This window comes from Rhea pennata, chromosome 3 (genome assembly GCF_028389875.1).
Source record: "Rhea pennata isolate bPtePen1 chromosome 3, bPtePen1.pri, whole genome shotgun sequence".
In the NCBI taxonomy this organism is placed as follows: domain Eukaryota; kingdom Metazoa; phylum Chordata; class Aves; order Rheiformes; family Rheidae; genus Rhea; species Rhea pennata.
In genome coordinates, this window is record NC_084665.1 from 93,475,319 (window position 1) to 93,494,559 (window position 19,241).

At 38.0% G+C, this 19,241-nt stretch overlaps 1 protein-coding gene across 2 annotated transcripts in view; it reads right to left on the reverse strand.

Annotated features, from left to right (window-relative positions):
* Nucleotides 1-18,735, reverse strand: part of BCKDHB (branched chain keto acid dehydrogenase E1 subunit beta) — a 144,595-nt gene extending 125,860 nt beyond the window's left edge. The window contains exons 1-3 of one of the 2 annotated variants that reach the window (XM_062571053.1): nucleotides 18,643-18,735; nucleotides 16,675-16,752; nucleotides 13,984-14,052 (exon numbers count right to left, since the gene is read on the reverse strand). In XM_062571053.1, the coding sequence (XP_062427037.1) occupies nucleotides 13,984-14,052; nucleotides 16,675-16,738 (133 nt within the window). In that variant the 5' untranslated portion in view covers nucleotides 16,739-16,752; nucleotides 18,643-18,735. The remainder of the gene's footprint in view (nucleotides 1-13,983; nucleotides 14,053-16,674; nucleotides 16,753-18,642) is intronic. The other variant, XM_062571052.1, reaches the window with a different exon arrangement.
* Nucleotides 18,736-19,241: the final 506 nt, after the last annotated feature.

The window sequence follows — 19,241 nt, forward strand, 5'->3', positions numbered from 1 at the left end:
GACGGACATTACGCTGTTACCCGTTTCAATTAACCTGCTGAGCTTAATAAACATCCCTCGCTTCAGCCATCTGAACAGGCTGGTGCCCTTTTCCCAGCAGTGAGGGGAACAACATGACAAACAGGGTACGTGAAAAACAAATGATTCTTCTCATCTCTCCATCCCAATAACTAGGACTAGGTGCATGTTAAGCAAGTGATTAAATACAACAGAAGTATCAGTTAAGAAAGTAAATCTGACAAGATTAAAAACTTTGAGGAAAAAAACAGTAGCTGATTAAAAGCAATTTTTAACCCATTCCTGCATCTTCCTCTGAATTCTTATGTTTGAATCAAGCAGGATTGATTGATCTTTGTGATTTTTCAAAACATCAAGTTAAATACACACAGTTCCCCACAAATGGTCAAATTACCACTGACCCCCTGCCTAAGGGGCAACAACTTTAAGACAGTCTTACAGTCACGTTCTTGTCCTCCAAGACTAAGAAGTTTCATAGCAACCTAACACAACACATTTATAGACATATGCAGATGATTATTGTGCATTAATGCTTTGGCCTGCTTCATCTTTATTTGTTCCAAGCAGTCAGGAAAAAAATATTTCAGCTTTCAGTATCTGCAGTGAAACATGTTCCTGTCTTAATTTAATTTCAAAAGTTGATATTCAAAAGATATCAAAATTTCTATACACTAACACATCACCCAAGGCTCCAGTTCCAATAAATTTCACATTGTTCCTTAAAAGCCTACCTTGAAAGATTAAAGTGGATTAAGGGGTAGCACTGTTGATTTAGTCAAGATTTTTTTTTCTTCTAAGACTTTACATCACTTTGTCTTAAAGAAAAAAATGGCAGCATGGACTATTGCTAATAATTAAATTCATAAGAATATATCCAAGCAGCATTCTATTTGCCCAGCAATCTCATTAATTTTCATTAAAAAATTTAATGAGGAGTAGAGGAGTCCAAAAGGTCAATATTCTGTCTTTCATTGCATCAGTCCTGGATACACATGCGAAAACAAAGGTCCAAAAAGAAAAGGAAGTCCTAGCAGATTAGTTTCTCTGTTCACCAGAGGAGAACTTTGTGTAAAAAAAAAAAAAAAAAAAAAAATCAAATAGAAATGATTGAGTTAGAATCATAGAATCAGTACGGTTGGAAGGGACCTCTGGAGATCATCTAGTCCAACCTCCCTGCTCAGCAGGGTCACCTAGAGCATGTTAGACAGGGTTGCATCCAGACAGGCCTTGAAGATCTCCACAGAAGGAGACTCCGCAACCTCTCTGGGCAACCTGTGCCAGTGCTCCGTCACTCTCACAGGGAAGAAATTCCCCCTCACGCTCAGGCTCAACTTCCTGTGCTTCAATTTCTGCCCATTGCCTGTTGTCCTGTCACATGGGACAACTGAAAAGAGTTTGTCCCCATCCCCTTGACACCCTCCCTTCAGATACTTATACACATAAGTTCTGCTTTAAAAGAACTGTTCTAATCTTAGAATATCTAGAATTCTTGGTTCACACCTACTAATTCTATTTTAGTAAAATTTAAAACAATCTATGATAAAATCAGACATTACAGATCCCACAATCGTTTTCAAGGGGCCAGTAGTGATTACAATTGATGTCACTTACTATCTTCCATTCTTCTGATACTAAGTGATGGGGCAGATATCACAGCAAGTAGTTTAGTAAATACGAACTCAGTTCTTTTAGAATGTCTAACACGAAACAGTTCTAGCAAATTGTTATTAATTTTATCTATCTGTGCTAACACTTCCTCTGCTGAAATCTCAGTGATCTTCAGCTTGAAAATGACTGTGCAACAGGCACTATTCCTCTGTAGTAAACACCAGAAAAAGCACATTAGCTTTCCAGCTGAAAGTGCAAACTTAAAATCTACTTGTCCAAAGCAGAGTTAAGTTTCACATACACAAAGACGGTTTACCTCTCTGCCTTGAATCTATGCACACTACTGTACTGCACCACTTGAAAAGCTGCTTTTTTCACGGATCTGCCCATGTTAAAATAGATTATTTCATCTACACTGTAGGTCAAAAGCAACCTAACAAAATGACAGGAATTTCATAAATATATTACAACTTCTCATAATGAATTTCTAATAATGAAGATCCACACAGACAGAGACCAGAATCTTTCATCTGCCCAAATATCCCCAGCAGACTTCAAGGACTCAGCTATACCTCTTACCTAGCCCAGTCCCCTAGATTCCTTCAGCCAAGCCTTACCCATCATTTAAGTTGATGAAAATACTCAATTTAAGCGCAATGAGTTGGGTCGATTACAGGATAAGCATACATATCCCACACACAAAAACCACAAAAATCACTATGTATACACAGCCTGTGCTTTCCAAAAAAGCTCAAAATTTACTTACTTTGAACCAGAAATTTATACAAACTTTAATTAATAGCTAATTCCATAGCAGACTTCCATCACTTTACCCTTAAGCTTTTCCAAAAGTCATGTTCTGACAATCAAATACATGGCTGAGTCAAAATAAGGTATTTCAGAAAGCTGTGAATGACAGAAAACAGGATCAGAACAGAGGCACATATGCATTAAATTAGCTGCTTCCACTTTTGCTGTTGCAAAACCCCTGTTAGCATGTCCTATTCTTCAAAGGATACAGACTTCTTAATCCATAAAAATCTTTACAAAGGTCAAATGACACATAAGTCTTCTTACTCAGTTTCACTTGTTTACAGCACTCTTAATTAAGTTTCATTTGAAAAAAAATCACTTAGCACAAAAAAATGTATACTTATGAAGCACCGATTACCGCAGTCCTGCCCAAAGAAAAGGACATGTGTCTGGCAGCTACCTGTTAAAAACAGCAACTCCTCACAGGTTTATCCAGACTTCATTTGTTCCAATGCCAGAAGCAACACTTTTGAAGAGTTTAATTCAAACAAATATGAAATTATCAATTGCTGAAAGGTCACTCTTACTTCTAAGTCTTTCCAGATTACTATTTTCAATGCATTCATAGTTGTGAACAGACATGAATATTTGAACTAGCAGTTCTACTTCCAAGTGTTCTCAATATGCCATTCTCTTACTCAAGACGGTACATTTTTTCTTCCAAGCACTCAATAGTACCAAAACTGCACTTTTAGTTCCTCCCCTCCGAGATTCCCTTAAGGAAAAAGGAATCTTTATTGCATTTTCATTTAATCCACAGCTTCAGAGAACCTACACAGTATCAGAGTAGCACTGGAGTAGTAAGCAAATGAGACTGGGATTGGAACCAGCCCTATGAGGAAAGGCTGCAAGTGCCGGGCCTGTTTAGCCTGGAGAATACTGAGAGGGAATCTTATCAGTCTTCAAACACCCTAAAGGGGTGAGGGGTGTCAAGGGGATGAGGACAAACTCTTTTCAGTGGTGCCATGTGACAGGACAAGAGGCAATGGGCAAAAACTGCAACACAGGAAGTTCTGCCTGAACATAAGGAAAAACTTCTTTACTGTGAGAGTGACAGAGCACTGGCACAGGTTGCCCAGAGAGGTTGTGGAGTCTCCTTCTCTGGAGATAGTCAAAAGTCACCTGGACACAACCCTGTCTAACATGCTCTAGGTGACCCTGCTTGAGCAGAGGGGTTGGACTAGATGATCTCCAGAGGTCCCTTCCAACCTCAACCATTCTGCGAATTCATTCATATCTAGCTAATATAACCAGTTTCATCAGCCTAAAGAAAACGAGCACTATGCTACGCTGCATTGAGGCATGCAACTTCATCCAGTGAGGATTAACAATATTCCTTGCTCACCCACCAAAAGATTTTGCTACAAGAGAAGCACACTTGCAGAAAAGCATAATGGATATGGACTTGCAAGCTATTCCAGACTATAGAATGCTCACTTCTAAAAGTAAGCTCTAAAATTGACATCTAGCAAACATCTGTATATGGGTAACCCAGGGATACTATATTGACTTTAAGACTTCGATAAGTCAGTTCCATGCATTATCAGACCACCTGCAGCATTGTATTGCACAATAAGATATCTAACAAGAAAATGCATTACAGTTACTAACGTTCACTATTAAATCATGTTCATAAGAATTCTGCTATAATAGCCTGGCTATACCACCTAGACAACAAACCAAGTAATACTCAAAATCATGAAAAATGCAAGGTATCTTCTTCCACGCCAGTCACTACCAGTCATACAGAAACACTTTACTATAAATTTGAAAGCATGATAGATCAATTTTGAATTGTAAAGCAACTACTTTTAACATAGCAAGACAGCAGCAAGGATTTAATGCTGCTATCAAAAGACTCAGAAACAGGGTGCTGACTGCCGATTAACAATTTGCAGTGACTGGAAACATCTTAAGCATGTAATCATACCTGTTTCTCTTGATAATGTAGAGTATACAGATGGGGAGGGGAGAACCTATAAATGGATCTACACTTGCCATTTCTATACCAACGTGAAGATTTCTTGTCTAAGAGGATTTAATATATTTCTGCACATTCAGCAGAAAGAAGATTCTCAATAATAAATTATCACCTTATGTTAGCCTGGTCACTGGAACAATGCACTGAATCAAGTTAAATTAAAATCATTAGTAAGGGCCAAACTTTCTTTTGCTCCTCAAAGTGTTTCTGTTGCAGAGCTGTTGCTGACTGGACCCTAGAGATGGCCTTAAGCAGTTTGTCCCTTCCAGACTTCTAAAAAATTAATTCCAAGAAAACTGAGTGCATTTTTAAACTGAAGCAGAGATAATTATCACACTGTTACCACCAAACTCTCTCAGAGGCAGGAAAAACAATAACAAACCAATTTAGTCCAGCTTGATGAGTACAAATGAACCAGGATGTACTGATCGCAGAACTAATCAGGGAAAGTGAAAATCATTTCATTTCACCTAAGGAATAGTAAGGGCAGACTGATATCTAAAACAAGGCATATGCTTGTAGATGTGGTATTACTACAGATTTCAAATACTAGTTACACTCACAGCCTCCATCTAGTTTCCTTAATATATAAGGTAATTTCAAGGATAGAACTTTATTAAAATATAATGTTTAAATTGAATTATTTTTTGGAAACAAAAAAATCCCATTTTGAAGAAGCTCAGAAAAGCATGCTGTTGCCCAGTGATGTGTTTTGAAACATCTTGAAAATGTGTTAGTATACCTTGATTAAGCTCTGTACTGAAACATCAGCTTACATGTTTCTAATCAGGTTCTATAGTAACAAGTACATCCTTCCTCTTTCCCTAAAAGAGGTTGAATATACAACATACAATTAGAAACATAATAAAGATTACTAACTCTCCAAAAAATAAAGCTTGTTTTCACATCAGGCACAACATCAGAACTACAAAATAGTCAAAAGCAAAGCTAAAAATAAATCATATAACTCCAAAACATCAGACATTTATTTCAATACCCTATACACACAATTTTAAAGGGCACACTACATTGTATTAAACTCTCAAATAACATTTTTTCTAGTCATGAATAGTCAACTCTTTTCTTGAGATTTAAGATGAAAATGAACAAAATGTACTATTGTGTAATAAGTTTGGAACACGTTCTCCAGATGTTGCAGTTCAAAAAAGACATTTTATATAAATCAGAACAAAATTCAGATCTTGCCAAACAGCTCTGGAAGAACCAGGCAAGAAAGCTGCAACATTATTCTGCTTAAATCTATCTACACCCAGACAAGGGTAATAAAACTCCAGACTTCTTACATTTTACTGAATATATGTACACTAACTAGTCATTTTTAATGCTGAATAAGATCTTTCACACTCAGCTTAAATCCAACATGTCTAAAATTGAGCACTATTTTGTTCTATCATATGGAATAGGTTAATAAGGACAAATACCAATATACAAGAAGTAGTAAGGTATTTCTCCAATAAGCCTGGGGAAGCAATGAACTAGCCAGAAGAGACAGCATTTGCTACCTATCTAGCTGTTTATAGAATAAACCTCTAATGACTTATTTCTATTGTCACTTCAGGTTGACCTTTTTCTTCTCTTTATAGCAGCTTAAGTCATCCAAAAGACCCCATGTCCATTTATAAAAAAGCATCTTAGGAAACCTTTAGAGAGTGTCCCTACCTGTCGAAGCAGTATCCAGCCAATAGAAAAACATGCATTTCTCGACCTTGAACTGGAATACTTGGCGCTATAATAATAGACCCAGAACCTCCATTAACACGCCTCTACTCCATTGGCAGTAGCATGCTGTGAGTCTTTACAATTACCAATTGCCTGAACTCACTAACAAGATTTTTACAATATAAACACCTGAAGTATTTTATGGATTTTTTGAGGCGATGTTTAGAAGTTTTGAAAAAGTTGCATTATATCTATCTCTATTAGCTCAACTTCAAAAAATTCCTGCTATTTCATCCTACCAAAAGCCGTCAGGACATTAAGTAACATTTGTAAGCGCAGCCAATCCTAAATCTTGTTGTGGTGAATACCATAACACTATATACCATAACAACCCGGTGTCAACCCTGTCTTCTCATCCATATTTCCCCCGCCTTGCCTTGGCATTTCACTCAATCACAAAACCAGCCTCCAGGAGTTTTCAGCAGCATATAATTGCATTGCACCTATTTTGTTTAGGTAAAACACCTTTTCCCTCAAGGAATGACTACCACAAAAGAAATCCTGATGTCTGTTGGGTATCACTAGACATAACCATCTCCTGGCTAGGTAAATAAAAACTTGTGAATTCTTTTACTAGGCTATAAACAAATGATTCATTTACTAGAGAATGAAGTCTCCCCTGAAATACACACCACAGACACAAGCTTTGCAGAATAACATGTACAGAGTATAGTGGATCAAACATTGGAAATAAGCATTACTGCTGCAAGACAAGCTAACATTATGAGATGCATCAACAGCAAGCCTGGAAGCAATCACATTTTAGTCAGCAAGACTCAGCTAGAGCACTGCATCCCATTTTAGTCTGTGAACATTCCTGAATTACAGCAACTAGTTAGAGTCCAGAGAAGACTAATCACTTAGGAAAAGCTTCAAACTGTAAGAATAATCCAGTACAGAGACAATGTGTGAAGGGAGGTTATGGAATCTGCACCACTGAAGGGTAACAACAGCCAATGCCAGTTATTTGTCCCAAAATGTACTCCTGGGCTTCACAGAGATCTAATTTTGTAAGGCAGACAAAAAGTAGAGAAAAACAAATATGGAAGTGATAAATAAAATCATTTTTAAAGTATCCAGCTGATTGCAAATGATGTGGATAAGTTGTTCTGACATAAGGATATTATTTTCTTGCTATAACTGTGGTTTCATATGCACTTAAGTCACTTGCTTTTTGATGTGTTTGAAATTTTCCACAGGGGAAATATTTGATGCAACTCCCCCCGCATCGATGGGATTCAATACAAATGTTGTTTCTTCTCTTGATTTTTTTTCTTTTGTTATTTTCCAATTTGCAAGAAAATATTCTTGATAGATTGAACAGATGCTAATTACCTTTTATGATCTTCCCATCCATTTCACACTTTTTTTTTAATGTGGTTTAGAAGAAAAAATCCTACCAGCTTTATCTGTGCTTATGGCTGCATCAGAATAACAGGATTATTTATAAAATAAGCTCATATACTTAAACAAAGTAGGGTAAGTAAAGAATTGAACTTACACGTGCGTACTTACTGCATTCTTTCTACTCCAAGGAAGGAGTCTCATTTTAGCTATAAAAAAGGAGCTAAGAGGAAATATATTGAAGCTGCTTATTTCTCATCTACTACTGATGACTCTAGCCACACACATAATTCAGAATTATTTTAAAGGAAATGATCTGAAAATAAATTTATTTTATCCTACATATACAAAACGTGCAGTTGTTCTTACTGCGCTTCATTTTATCAAATGCCCATCTGGAAAAGAGGTAATTATTGGCCACATAGTGGTAAAATAGAAAGGACTTAAGGACTAAAGCATGCCACAAACTAAGTAACAGTTAAAAACACACTGCTGACAAAGGCAGCAAACGTCACTCCAGAACTTGTTAGGAAAGATGCATAGAAACCTTACGAAAACTATTTTGTTCTAATTGGTCTTGTGTGGAGCACCACAGTAAGGTTTGGGCATTACATCTCTGTAAACATGGACAAACAGAAAGAGGAGGACGGGGAGAACAGTCAAAAGAAAAGAAAAAAATCCATGAGTGAAAGCCCCTCCAACCTCTCCATTTGGTGATAGGATATTTATCCAGAAGGGAGGAAACCTATGCTCCTCCTGTTTATTCTATTTTAGAGAAAAGGATCCCAAACTGTGACAAATGAGTCACAAGGGCAAAAAATGAAAATCATTCCAAAGCATTTCAGAAAAAAAAAAATGTTGACAAACTCCTGCACCTCTGCAGAGACCAGCTTTGATAGCCCAGGCAACTCTTCAGAAAGGTAGTTCAGAATTCCTTCAGAAAGGACAAAACCGAGTCTGAGTTTCCTCTGCCCAAGAAAGCACCTATTTCTGATCAAAGACACCACAATGACATCCTCCAGGAACTGAGAGGATCCTTCAAATGAAAATTCAGAGAGCACTCACATTCAACCCATATTTCCAAATAGTTTCAAGTGAACTAAAACCACATTATTCAAGAATTTCCAATCAAAAAGTAAAAAGTCATCTCTACTACATTTTCACATTAAAGATGATTTATAGTAGCTTGCTGTTAGTTGAAAACTTAGATGGCAATCTAATCAGCCATCCAAAAAATAGTTATCTAATTTAAGTGGTCACCAAGACTCCCTTCCGAGCAAGTAGGAAGAGATGCTATCAAACTCAGTCAGTTGCATTACAGGTAGCACGAACATCTTGCTTTCAGTTGATACGGACCCTAGAGGAAGCCTGAACTACTCATTTATTCCAGATCCAGGGGTTTTTTTTAATAATATTTAGACTAAAGCTTCCCGTATTAGAGGACAAATAGATCTTAATTTGAAGTTTAGGTTTGGTTTCTATTTCCTATGCAAATCTCAGCCCAAAATCCATAAAAGTATCTAGACCTGGACCAAAAGCGTTCACTCTCTCCAAAACGTTGTTGTGCAGAAAGACCCGACAAGCCATTCTCACTTCTGTCATATTCTTAGAGTTCTGAGCAAGCGCTGATATTCTGCTGAGTTCTCAGGATAACAGTCTTTGATCCTTTCAAACAGTCAGAAGGCCCCATAAGAGTCTCAAGCTAGCTAGATTTTTGGAGGAGCAGTAAGTACACATTAGAGTCTCCCTTCCAGCAGAGGCCAGACAAGTATTAAAGACACATCTCTAGTGAGGCAGACTACTAAATAGAAGGCACTACTTGATCAGGAAGACCTCAAGCTATAAATGTTATGAGGAAGTCGGAGAGAATACTCAAGAGGAATATTATATATGCTTGCCTTGTTTTATATTCTTCCCAAAGTCTCCATTTTTGGCCACAGTAGGGTAGAGCTTCCCAAAAAGACTGCTCTTACCTTCTTATGAGTAGCCTTCCTTCTAAACCACTATTTCTGCTATTCTCATTTCCCAGTCTTTACTTCTGCCCACTACTTTCTCCCCTGTTACCTTATTCTGTTTTCCTCCCATTTCTTGACCTTATCCCTACCTCTGACCTCTTTATTCATTCAACACTCCAAGAAATACAAGAGATACTGATCTTTACATGCTGACATCTTATTTCACACTTCAGAGAGAGCAACAAGGCACATGTATTCACACTTTAGGATCATTGTTTCAAATCCATCTGCAGACTTAAAGACAAATGTATGGCTATTTTATTCTGGTAGTATTTTCTTCAAAAGACCAAAATAATTATGTACTTTCCTTTTTTTAAAAAAAGGACATTTGCGCACCTTATCTAGACTACAAACACTAGGTAGTCTAGGTAATGCAAGCAAGCAAACAGGCTACAAATCACGTTTTGTATCTTTGCTCTAGAGAAGAAACATCTCCAGACAGCAGGAATATGGAACAGCAAGCATTCTCTACCTTTTCAGTAACAAAATTCCACATGTTAAAGTGCACGAGCTCTGCAAAATACTGACAATGAAAAATGGGAAACAGATACACACTTGGGGAAGGGACAAGAAATAAAGCAAGAATACGCTATCCAGTGTGTAAGACCTGAGGGAGAGGACATAGAAGGGCTGGAAAAAAAGTTCAAGAATATTAATTCTGTTCCCTTATCTAAAACTAACTCTCCATGTAAAAAAATCAGGGAGTTCACACTTTTTCAGAAAGGAGGATTAGAGAGCAATACCTTTCTAAGCATTCAGTTCACACAAAATATACCAATAGAAGAATGCTCAATTGCAAAGGGATACTGGAAAGCCAGAATCAAGTTTATTTCAGATATTAAGAGACTCTCTATAGGACCCAATATAGAATCCAAAGTCATAGCTACTGTGGAAAAGAATCTTCAAAATACTGAATTGTTTTCAAAGTTACAAAATTCCTCCCACTATGTCAAAAAATTCATCCAACCAAAAAATCAGGTTTTATTTCTTTATAAAATAAATCTGCTGGATTTCTTTTGCTCTTTAGGCCTCCGGCTATGTTTTTATTATAGTATTACTCTACATCCTACATTCCTCCTAAGGACTGGCTACATTCAGTGTTTAAACAGCTTTTCTGGCAAAAATGATTAAGTTTTAATGACAAAAGGCAAAACTATATTCTTCCCTACCTCTCTGGAGAATCTTCAGTAACAACCTGGATAGCAACTACCATCTGTGTCATACTACTATTGAGTATTAATTTATTAAATTCTTCATAATATAATATTAGCTGATGTTTACACCTTGACCTTTGTATATGCTTAAAAGGAAGCACAAATTTGTTTCTGAATAAGCATTTGATAGGTTTAGACTGCCACCTAGTGATTTTGATTATCTACAAAACTGTAAAATGTGAAGGAATCAGTATTTTCATCAACACACAGAAACAACTGAAGTTGCTTTATACCGCTTGTATCTCCTATTACTATACTGATGGTAATAGAGAAGGGAGATGGAGAAAGAAGAGTCAGCATGTAATCTTCCTTATACAGGAAAGTTCAATGGGGATCCTTGTTCATTAATTATGTGTGGAATTCCTTCTTTCTTGTACAGACTCTACTCTTTGCATAAAAGCAGCACTGCATTCTCAACTTATTTTACCTCTAAGCCACCTTTGACAGCCAGCCAGGCTTCCCTTGATTTCATTATTAGATAAGAAGCCAGAAGTCACCTTGTTACCTCAACTGTCTAAAATAAAAGTATATTAACTGTCATTATATGGATCCACCTTCTAAATTTAGACTTACCTTCCCAACTTGTATTTCAGATATTGCCACCATTTCCTCATGGGCACCCCCTCAGCAGTATAATTATAAAGAATTCTTAATTACTCTGCCTGTCAAGTCTTCTCTCTCAAAGACTAGCACCATTTCAATTCTCAGTAGACCTAAACCTTAGAATTTGCAAGACAAAGGAATCTTAGGAAGGCTTTCCTGTAATAGATCTGTAAGACAAACTTTAAGTAGGAACACAGCAAACAATTTTCAAATTTCTCCTTCTCTTCCAGCCAACATAAAACTTCTTCTGGCAAATACACACATTGCAATGCTCTAAATGAATGCAAAAAGATAGTTTTCCCACCCTGTCAATCTGATCCCACCAGCAGTTTATGTATCCATCCATTTTATTTTTCAGTAGCATGAAACATGGGCCCTCCTTATTTTTTTCATCAAATCTATCATCTCATTCACTACCAAGAGGTCAGAAGCATTTCTGATCAAATTGCAGTATTAGCTTTCATTGGCCCTTGTTAAATTTCCACATAAGTACTTTGACAATTTTTCACGTTCTCTCTCATGCTTTAAAGGAGTTCTTTTCAAATATTCCTAAAGCTGCATCTTAAAATGCAAATTTTTAAAAATTAAATTATTTTTAAAATAATATTTTTAAAAAATATATTTTTAAAATTTTAATTAATTTTATTAATTTATTATTAACTTTTTAATTATCCTTAAAAAATCCTAACTAAAAATCTTTGCTGTTCACCACCAAATCTGATTCTAGCCATGCTGCTGATGTGCTGTGACTGTTCCTTATTATATTGACAAATATATTTTAAATATTTCTTTGTGCTTCCACAACAGCACCTGTCTCAAAGCTCTCTGGGACAAGGGCCATCTTCAAGTCTTTGAATAGTACTGGCACTTTTGAATACAATGCTATTATAAGAATGATAAAATGTGTTTCATTCATTCCAATTGTATAAGACTTTCTTGCATTGAGAAAAACAATAAAATATACTCAAAACAAAATTACACTCAAAGTTTATTCTTTCAATTTTCCTTTTAAAATGGAGATGTTCACTAAGTAGTAGAGAAGTTGCTTATGATGCTCCTATTGCTTATTTCCCAAATGAAGTCTTCTCTTGCTCATTTTCAGAGCAACCGACTGTTGTTGCAGAGACCTCATTTTGACAAAGTCTAATAAACAGAGTTAATATACTACACTAAAGTCAAAAAGCCTAACTCAACTCTAACATGCAAAACTAACAGATTATTAATTGTCCTGCAAGTCCTGTAGCTTATCTAAACTTTTTTTAATATTAGTGTAAGCCAGAAGGAGCAAATATCCTCATAACAATTGAAGCAGAGAAACAAGCATATAAAATAATGTTTCTAAAACTTCTTAAAAGCATAGTCTTCTTCCTTCTGTTTTTCAATCCCGTTTTCTTGTGACCTCTAAGGTGGTAGTAATTCACCTCCTCTAGATGAGTACTGAAATACATCTAATCACCAGCTGCAAGTGATTCTAGTCCCTTTGATGCCCTGAAGAAATTAAGCTGCTGTCACCTAACATTTCATAATCCTTTTCTTCTATACTTTTCTTCTAGGGGAGAAATCGCAAATACCAGACTAAAAACCACCAGCTTTGTGTATCCACCACCAATTTCCAAGACCTTGCCAACCGCTATATATTAGCAAGCACGTAGTACATGAAACACTGATTTTTTAAAACATTCCAATAACAGTATTTCCTGCAACAGAAAAAGTAGCTCAAGAAACCACAAGGAGATAGCCTTAATTAAGGCTTATTAATTGTAAGAATAGTGATCTCAGAACTCAAAAAAAGTCTTCCAGATTTGTGAGACATCACTGACTAGGTGGATAGACTATCTATCAAGAACTGTGAATACACTTCCATTTTCTTTCAGACTGCATGTTGCAAAGCTCCTCCTTCCCATTGCCTTTCTTAAAAATCTTGATACTCAGATACAGGAGGCTGTCCACCAAAATCAATGAAACTAAACTTCTTATAAATCAGACACAATATAAGGATGAATTTAAATCACAGATCATGCAAAAGCTTATCAAATGCTCCTGCAAGTTTTTACTTTTTCTCTTCCACTGAGCTCACCTTAACTATCTGAGGTCTAAGATGATTAAGTACTATCACATCTTCATGTACTTTTGCAATCTTTTTTTCCAATCTAACGGACAGATTAAAAAAGACTACTTCTATTATAAGGCACTTTGAGACAAAGTAGTAACAAGTAAAACAAAATAAAACAAGTAAAACTAATCATGTTCTAAATGAAGTACATTATGAAAAGCCAATCTTCCTAGTTCTTGACAGACAGAAACAAAAAGCATCTCCTGGTATCACTCTTAAGAGGCTTAAATTTGATGAAGGTAATTAACTGGGCACACACTGATAAGCATTGGTCCCATTACACCTGAAAAACTGAAGTTATACTGATAGACAGTTGAAGAAATAGAAGAGATTCAAGAAACGATGTCAGTAAGTTCGATAACTTTGAAAATTTATATCCAATAACAGATAATCAAAACATTTTCCATTTTCAAGGACAGAAAATAAAAGCTGATTTACAAGATTTCTCTCGCACAGATTTTTGTAGGCATATGGAGGCAAAAAAGAGGAAAGATTTTTATATGAAAACAGTATTTAATTAAAAAGCTACCTTACCATATTTGTCTTGCAAACCAACTGTACACCTGAAGACTCCACCAAAGGCTACATCTTCACCAAATATTACTGAAAAACAAGAAGAGTAGAGAGGGCTAAGGTGACTCCAATGCAACTTATTTTTAATCATGTTTCAAAGGTTTTTATACATACTAGACAGAGTAAATGCAAGTAGCATCTAACATGATTCATTTAACTTCAAGATTTATCTAGATCTCTGAGTGCTTCTAGTGCACAACCTAATCATAACAAAAGGAGAATCCAACTTAATAAAGAATCAGTACAGCAAAACAACTACGTCTCAAAACAAAATTAATTTATTCCTGGCTTCATTAAACCACCAGTTTATTTTTCTGAGATACTCTGTATCATCACAACTTCTACTAAAAGCAATTTAAGAAACAATTATATTCAGTCACTAAAGAGTCATTGATGCTATATGTTCTACATTGGTAAATACTTGCACTCTTCATTCTCAAGTTTCAGTGAATCTAGTCCTTCGAAAAATATCACATTAAAGTGTTCTTCCATAATATTAATTCGATATGGAAGATATTAATCCAAGATGAAAATTTCAAACTTTCTCTAAATTTACCTGCCAAATTTCCCAAGAGTGACCTCAAAGAAACTGAGTGACCTCCTCTAAAGAAAAGATGGCAATCTAATAACCAGGACAACTGGATAACACCATTATCATCTTTATAATATAGATCATCTAGCAATTAATTTTTTATCAGTTAAAGTCATTGTTCTTAAAATTTAGCTTCATTGCAACTAATCTGTTCTCTTTTTTCTGAATATACAGAATGTTCATGTTTATTTTTTCTTAAGAGTTTTATTTAATTATATAAATATTACCTATTTCAATATATTGAAGTATACAGGTGTTAGCAGTATCACTAATAGTAACTCTTATGAACTGAGTCAGTTCTGATAATTCTCAAATTCCTCAATACTCTCATAGTCCAAAGGATATGAAACAGTTATTTCCCTTGCATACAAGCATTATTTTTGTCTAAAGAAAAACATATCTCTAGTAGAAAGCACTAAAAGAGGTTAACTGCCTTCTGCTAATCAGATTTATGATATTGCTTAAACAAAAATAAATTGTATAATGATGTAAAGCCAATACTACCATGATGTTTATGACTGAGGTACATATCCAGATCATTGCCTTACTAATTCATTTTTATCATTAATTTGTTTGCATTTTTTGATACTTAAAATCTTTGTAAGGCCTTTCCATTACCATATGGCTAGTTCCTTTTGAGCCAGCTGGAATAAAAAAATATCCCCTTTCATGCTGCCATCAGCAAACTTCCATGGACTTACTCATTCTTTTCAGCCACTGAATATATTTTCCTGGACTGATTCTAAAATTCTCATCAACACAAGTATGAAGTTTTCCATTATTTAAACAAGAGTTGCTCAATTCCCATATGACTAAAAACATATGAAGGACATGCTTTCTGTTGCAAGAAGTACTAATGGATTCAGTAAGAAGGCTCATATTCACAAATTTGGACTTTAGAACTGTAACACGATATTGCAAAGCACTTTGCACAGATCCAGCCATGTAAAGCTAAGGACCAAGACTAGAACCTAAATCACCTAACATGCTGAAGACAACATAAGTTTAGGTTCCCACTGGACTAATATTCTGCCTACTTTCATATAGGCTATTCTACAGAAACGATATTAGAATACGTTCTTGGTTCCACTTCCCCTTTAGTTGCTTAAATTTATTTACTAAAATAAAGACTGATTGTAACACAGCTCTATAGCTTGAGATGGAATGCATACAGGCATAGAACTGGATACATAACATGGAATTTGTCCTAACAGACTAGACAATTAGTGAGACATCAAATTCAGCAATGATTTAAGCAGTATCAAGAGAGTTGTGCTAAAAAAATTACACAAGATCATACAGCTTTTGAAGCTGTGTTCACGGCATTAAACATCTCTTTTGGGTATCGAGCATCATCACACCTTTCCCTACAACAGAAGCAACAGACCTCCTGTTTTGCATAAGAATTAAAATAAAAGAAAATAAGTTTCTTGCAAAAGAGAGGTTAGGATAACTCTGTGTAATCAAACTACAGCACTACATTTCATTTTTAACTAGCTTCTTCAGAGTTATATGTTATCCAGACTGAAAAAGACCAGACCATTTTACACTGCATGTATGCGGCAATGAACAGAAATCAGGAAAGCTAGAAAGAAATTTTGGATGGCAGAGGAGGAGTGAGAACAAGTAGAGGGACTCTCTAAAAAAATCTTTAAGCATGAAGATTTGAAGGACATAAAATGAGGATTTACATAACAAAAGGTAAATAAATTACCTTTCAAGTCCCAGGCTGCCCATTGGTACAGTTCATATCAGCAATACCCAAAAGTATGTCAAGAAACTTATGCTTCTGTCTCAACTTAAAAGTGAAATACACTCAGTTGCCAGAGGAGGTAATTACAACTTAGATCACATAATCCATTAATAATTTGTTAATACTTAATATATACATTTTTAATCCTAATAAAACATTTCAAAGTTTTCTTTGAAACTCAATAAAAGTACAGAAATATTATTAAAAAATATTAAAAGTATTTGCTGTAGCCTTTTAAACTTGTATGCATATAAGCAAAACAGAACGCCACTTATACACAGCAAGACGCATAACAATTGTAGCATACCAGCAGTTGGGTCTTTGGCTAAAGCATTATCCAAGGCACTCGTTATTGACTGGAAGAGATTCATCTTCTGAGTTTGCCCTGCATGAAAGGGATTATTTAGCTATTTAACTCATTTCAAAACTCAAAATATATCAGAAAACATTGGAGCAAAATATATTACTAAAAACTTAGCTAGCAGTTAGCCCCTGGCTATACTAAGGTCTTCTGCAGTATGGATCAAAAGAAAATCTTCAAAAACAAAAGAAAATACCTACATCCCCTTCTTCACCTCTAGTGCTGCAAGGACAGACTATAGACCTAAAATCAAAGATTGGAGACAGCAATAGCTCTGTCACCACTGTTGTGACCAACTCAGATTCTGCAAGCAAGTAGAATACTTCCTTATAAGAACCTGATGAAAAAGAAATTATCTGGCTAAAATTTGGTAGCATTTAAATGACAAAAACTGTGTTCAGAGCGTGACTGAGAATACAGCCTAAGAGAACATTACCTACTAGCCTACATAGCTTGTCAAAAAAAAAAAAAAAAAAAAAAAAAGTATTTATTTAGGTGAAAATCCTAGACAAACGTGAGAGCAGGATTTGGAATCCAGAGAGAAAAACATTTCCTTTCCAGTAGCTAGAGCATCTCTCAACAACCATTCAGTTCCCCTCTCAAACTGTTAATTAACATTAGCATATTTTATTAAAGACCTGTGTCATGCCATACCAGAGCTGGGTAACTGAATTTCAGGGCTCAGAAGCTTCACTTGTTACACTTGTCATGACCTTTTAAGAAGGGGATGCTACTAAAGGAACCGTTATAGGAACTGTTCAAACTATGACAGCTACAAATACTCACATTTACAAATTCAATGAAGGGGAAGCAAAACAGCCATTGCTTCTCTTTCCCCAGTATCCACATAAGTATTTAGGTATCCTTTCCACAAGACACAAACCTTCCAGATTTTGATATGAATAACCACCTATCATTCCAGCAACTGCCAGAAACTCTTTATATGAACTGTTGTGACCAGCTGCTCTCACTTATAAGAGAAAGGCTCCTGTATGAGTCCTTGTAGGGAGAGAGAAACTAATTGCATCCTTCCGATTTGAACTGTGGAGTTGGTGATGTAGCATCTTAACAGTACCAAGATCAATACCGGCTTCACTGTATTTTAGTTTCACTATTTTTCACCGAATTTCAAAGCATGTTTTAAATCACAGGGAACTAATTTTATATTAACAGCAACAAAATCAGGTCTGTCCCAAAAGGGTTCCTTCGTTATAATCTCAAGTAGAGATCTGTAGCATGCAGGCTTTACTCTGCAACATCCTGAATGCCTATGCTTCCATCAGCCTATATTTAAAGGCTAACGGAAACTGCTCAGAGCTGGTTTTGACTTCATTACGAAGCTGCAACACCAATGCATCAAAATAAATAATTTTCTTCCAGAAGACAGCGGCTCATGTGAGAGAAAGGGCTATTCTATAGCAAGAAGGCTTCTTCCCCGGGAACTCATCACCAGGGGCTTTCATGGAGATGTCTCAGAAATGAAGTCAAAACAGGAGATTTTGCTCACTGCTAACCCATCCACGTGGGCTCTGAACCTGGCTACCTCAGACTTTCGCTAGGCAGCAGCCTTTATTAATCACAGGCCGCGGTTTACGAGTGTGATGGAGAGGTGGGCGCTGAACAACCCGCCGATAAGCCCTGCACCACTGCTGTGGGGGCGCCTCCGAGGGCCACCCGCCAGGCCCCGCTCGGGCAGGCAGCCGAGGGGCCCCCACAGCTCGGCGCACCCGCGGCGCTCCCGCAAACACGCCGCCGAGCTGCTCGGGGCGCAGCGGCCGGGAGGCGCCAGCGGGGACATTTCCGCCCGTCCCGGACGCTGCCGCCGCGCCTGGCAAGCGCCCACCCCGCGGGAGGCGGCGCGGAGCCGGCAGCGGAGCCCGGCCCCCGCGGGGAGGACCCCGGCCCGGCTCTCACCGTACGCGCTGGGCGCCGGGTCCGGCTGGAAAGCGAAATGGGCCGCGGGCCGGCGGGGCGCGCCCGGCAGCGGGGGCAGCCGCCCCCAGAGCCCGCCCCGGCGGCGCGCCGCCACCGCCGCCGCCCCGCGCAGCGCCAGCCCCGCCGCCATCGCCGCCGCCGCCGCCGCGCGCCCTGAGGAGGCGGGCACCCAGGCCGGGCCCCTTACTGGCCAGCAGCGGGAGGAGGACGGGCCAATCAGAAGCCCTGCTGTTGTGGGTGGGGATGGGGAAGGGGGTGAGTGAAGCGTTGATTGCGCGTGCGCCGAAAGCGGAGCCGTTGGGGAGCGGCGCGGCGGCGGGACGGGGGTCCGTGCTCGGCAAGGGGACGTGGCTGGGGGGCGAGGAGAGGCGTGGGGGGCGTGGCCGGGGCCCTCGTGCGGGCGGAGGTGGGGTGCGCGCGCGTGCTAACGGCCGGCGCGGCGGCCGTTGGGGCGCGCGGCGGCCGCGGGACGGGCCGTGAGGGGCTGGGCGTGCAGCGGCGGCGCTGCTCGGAGCGGTGCTGTGGCCGGGCTCCCCCCTCCACCCCCCCCGCTGTCCCCGGCGTGCCGGTCCCTGGGC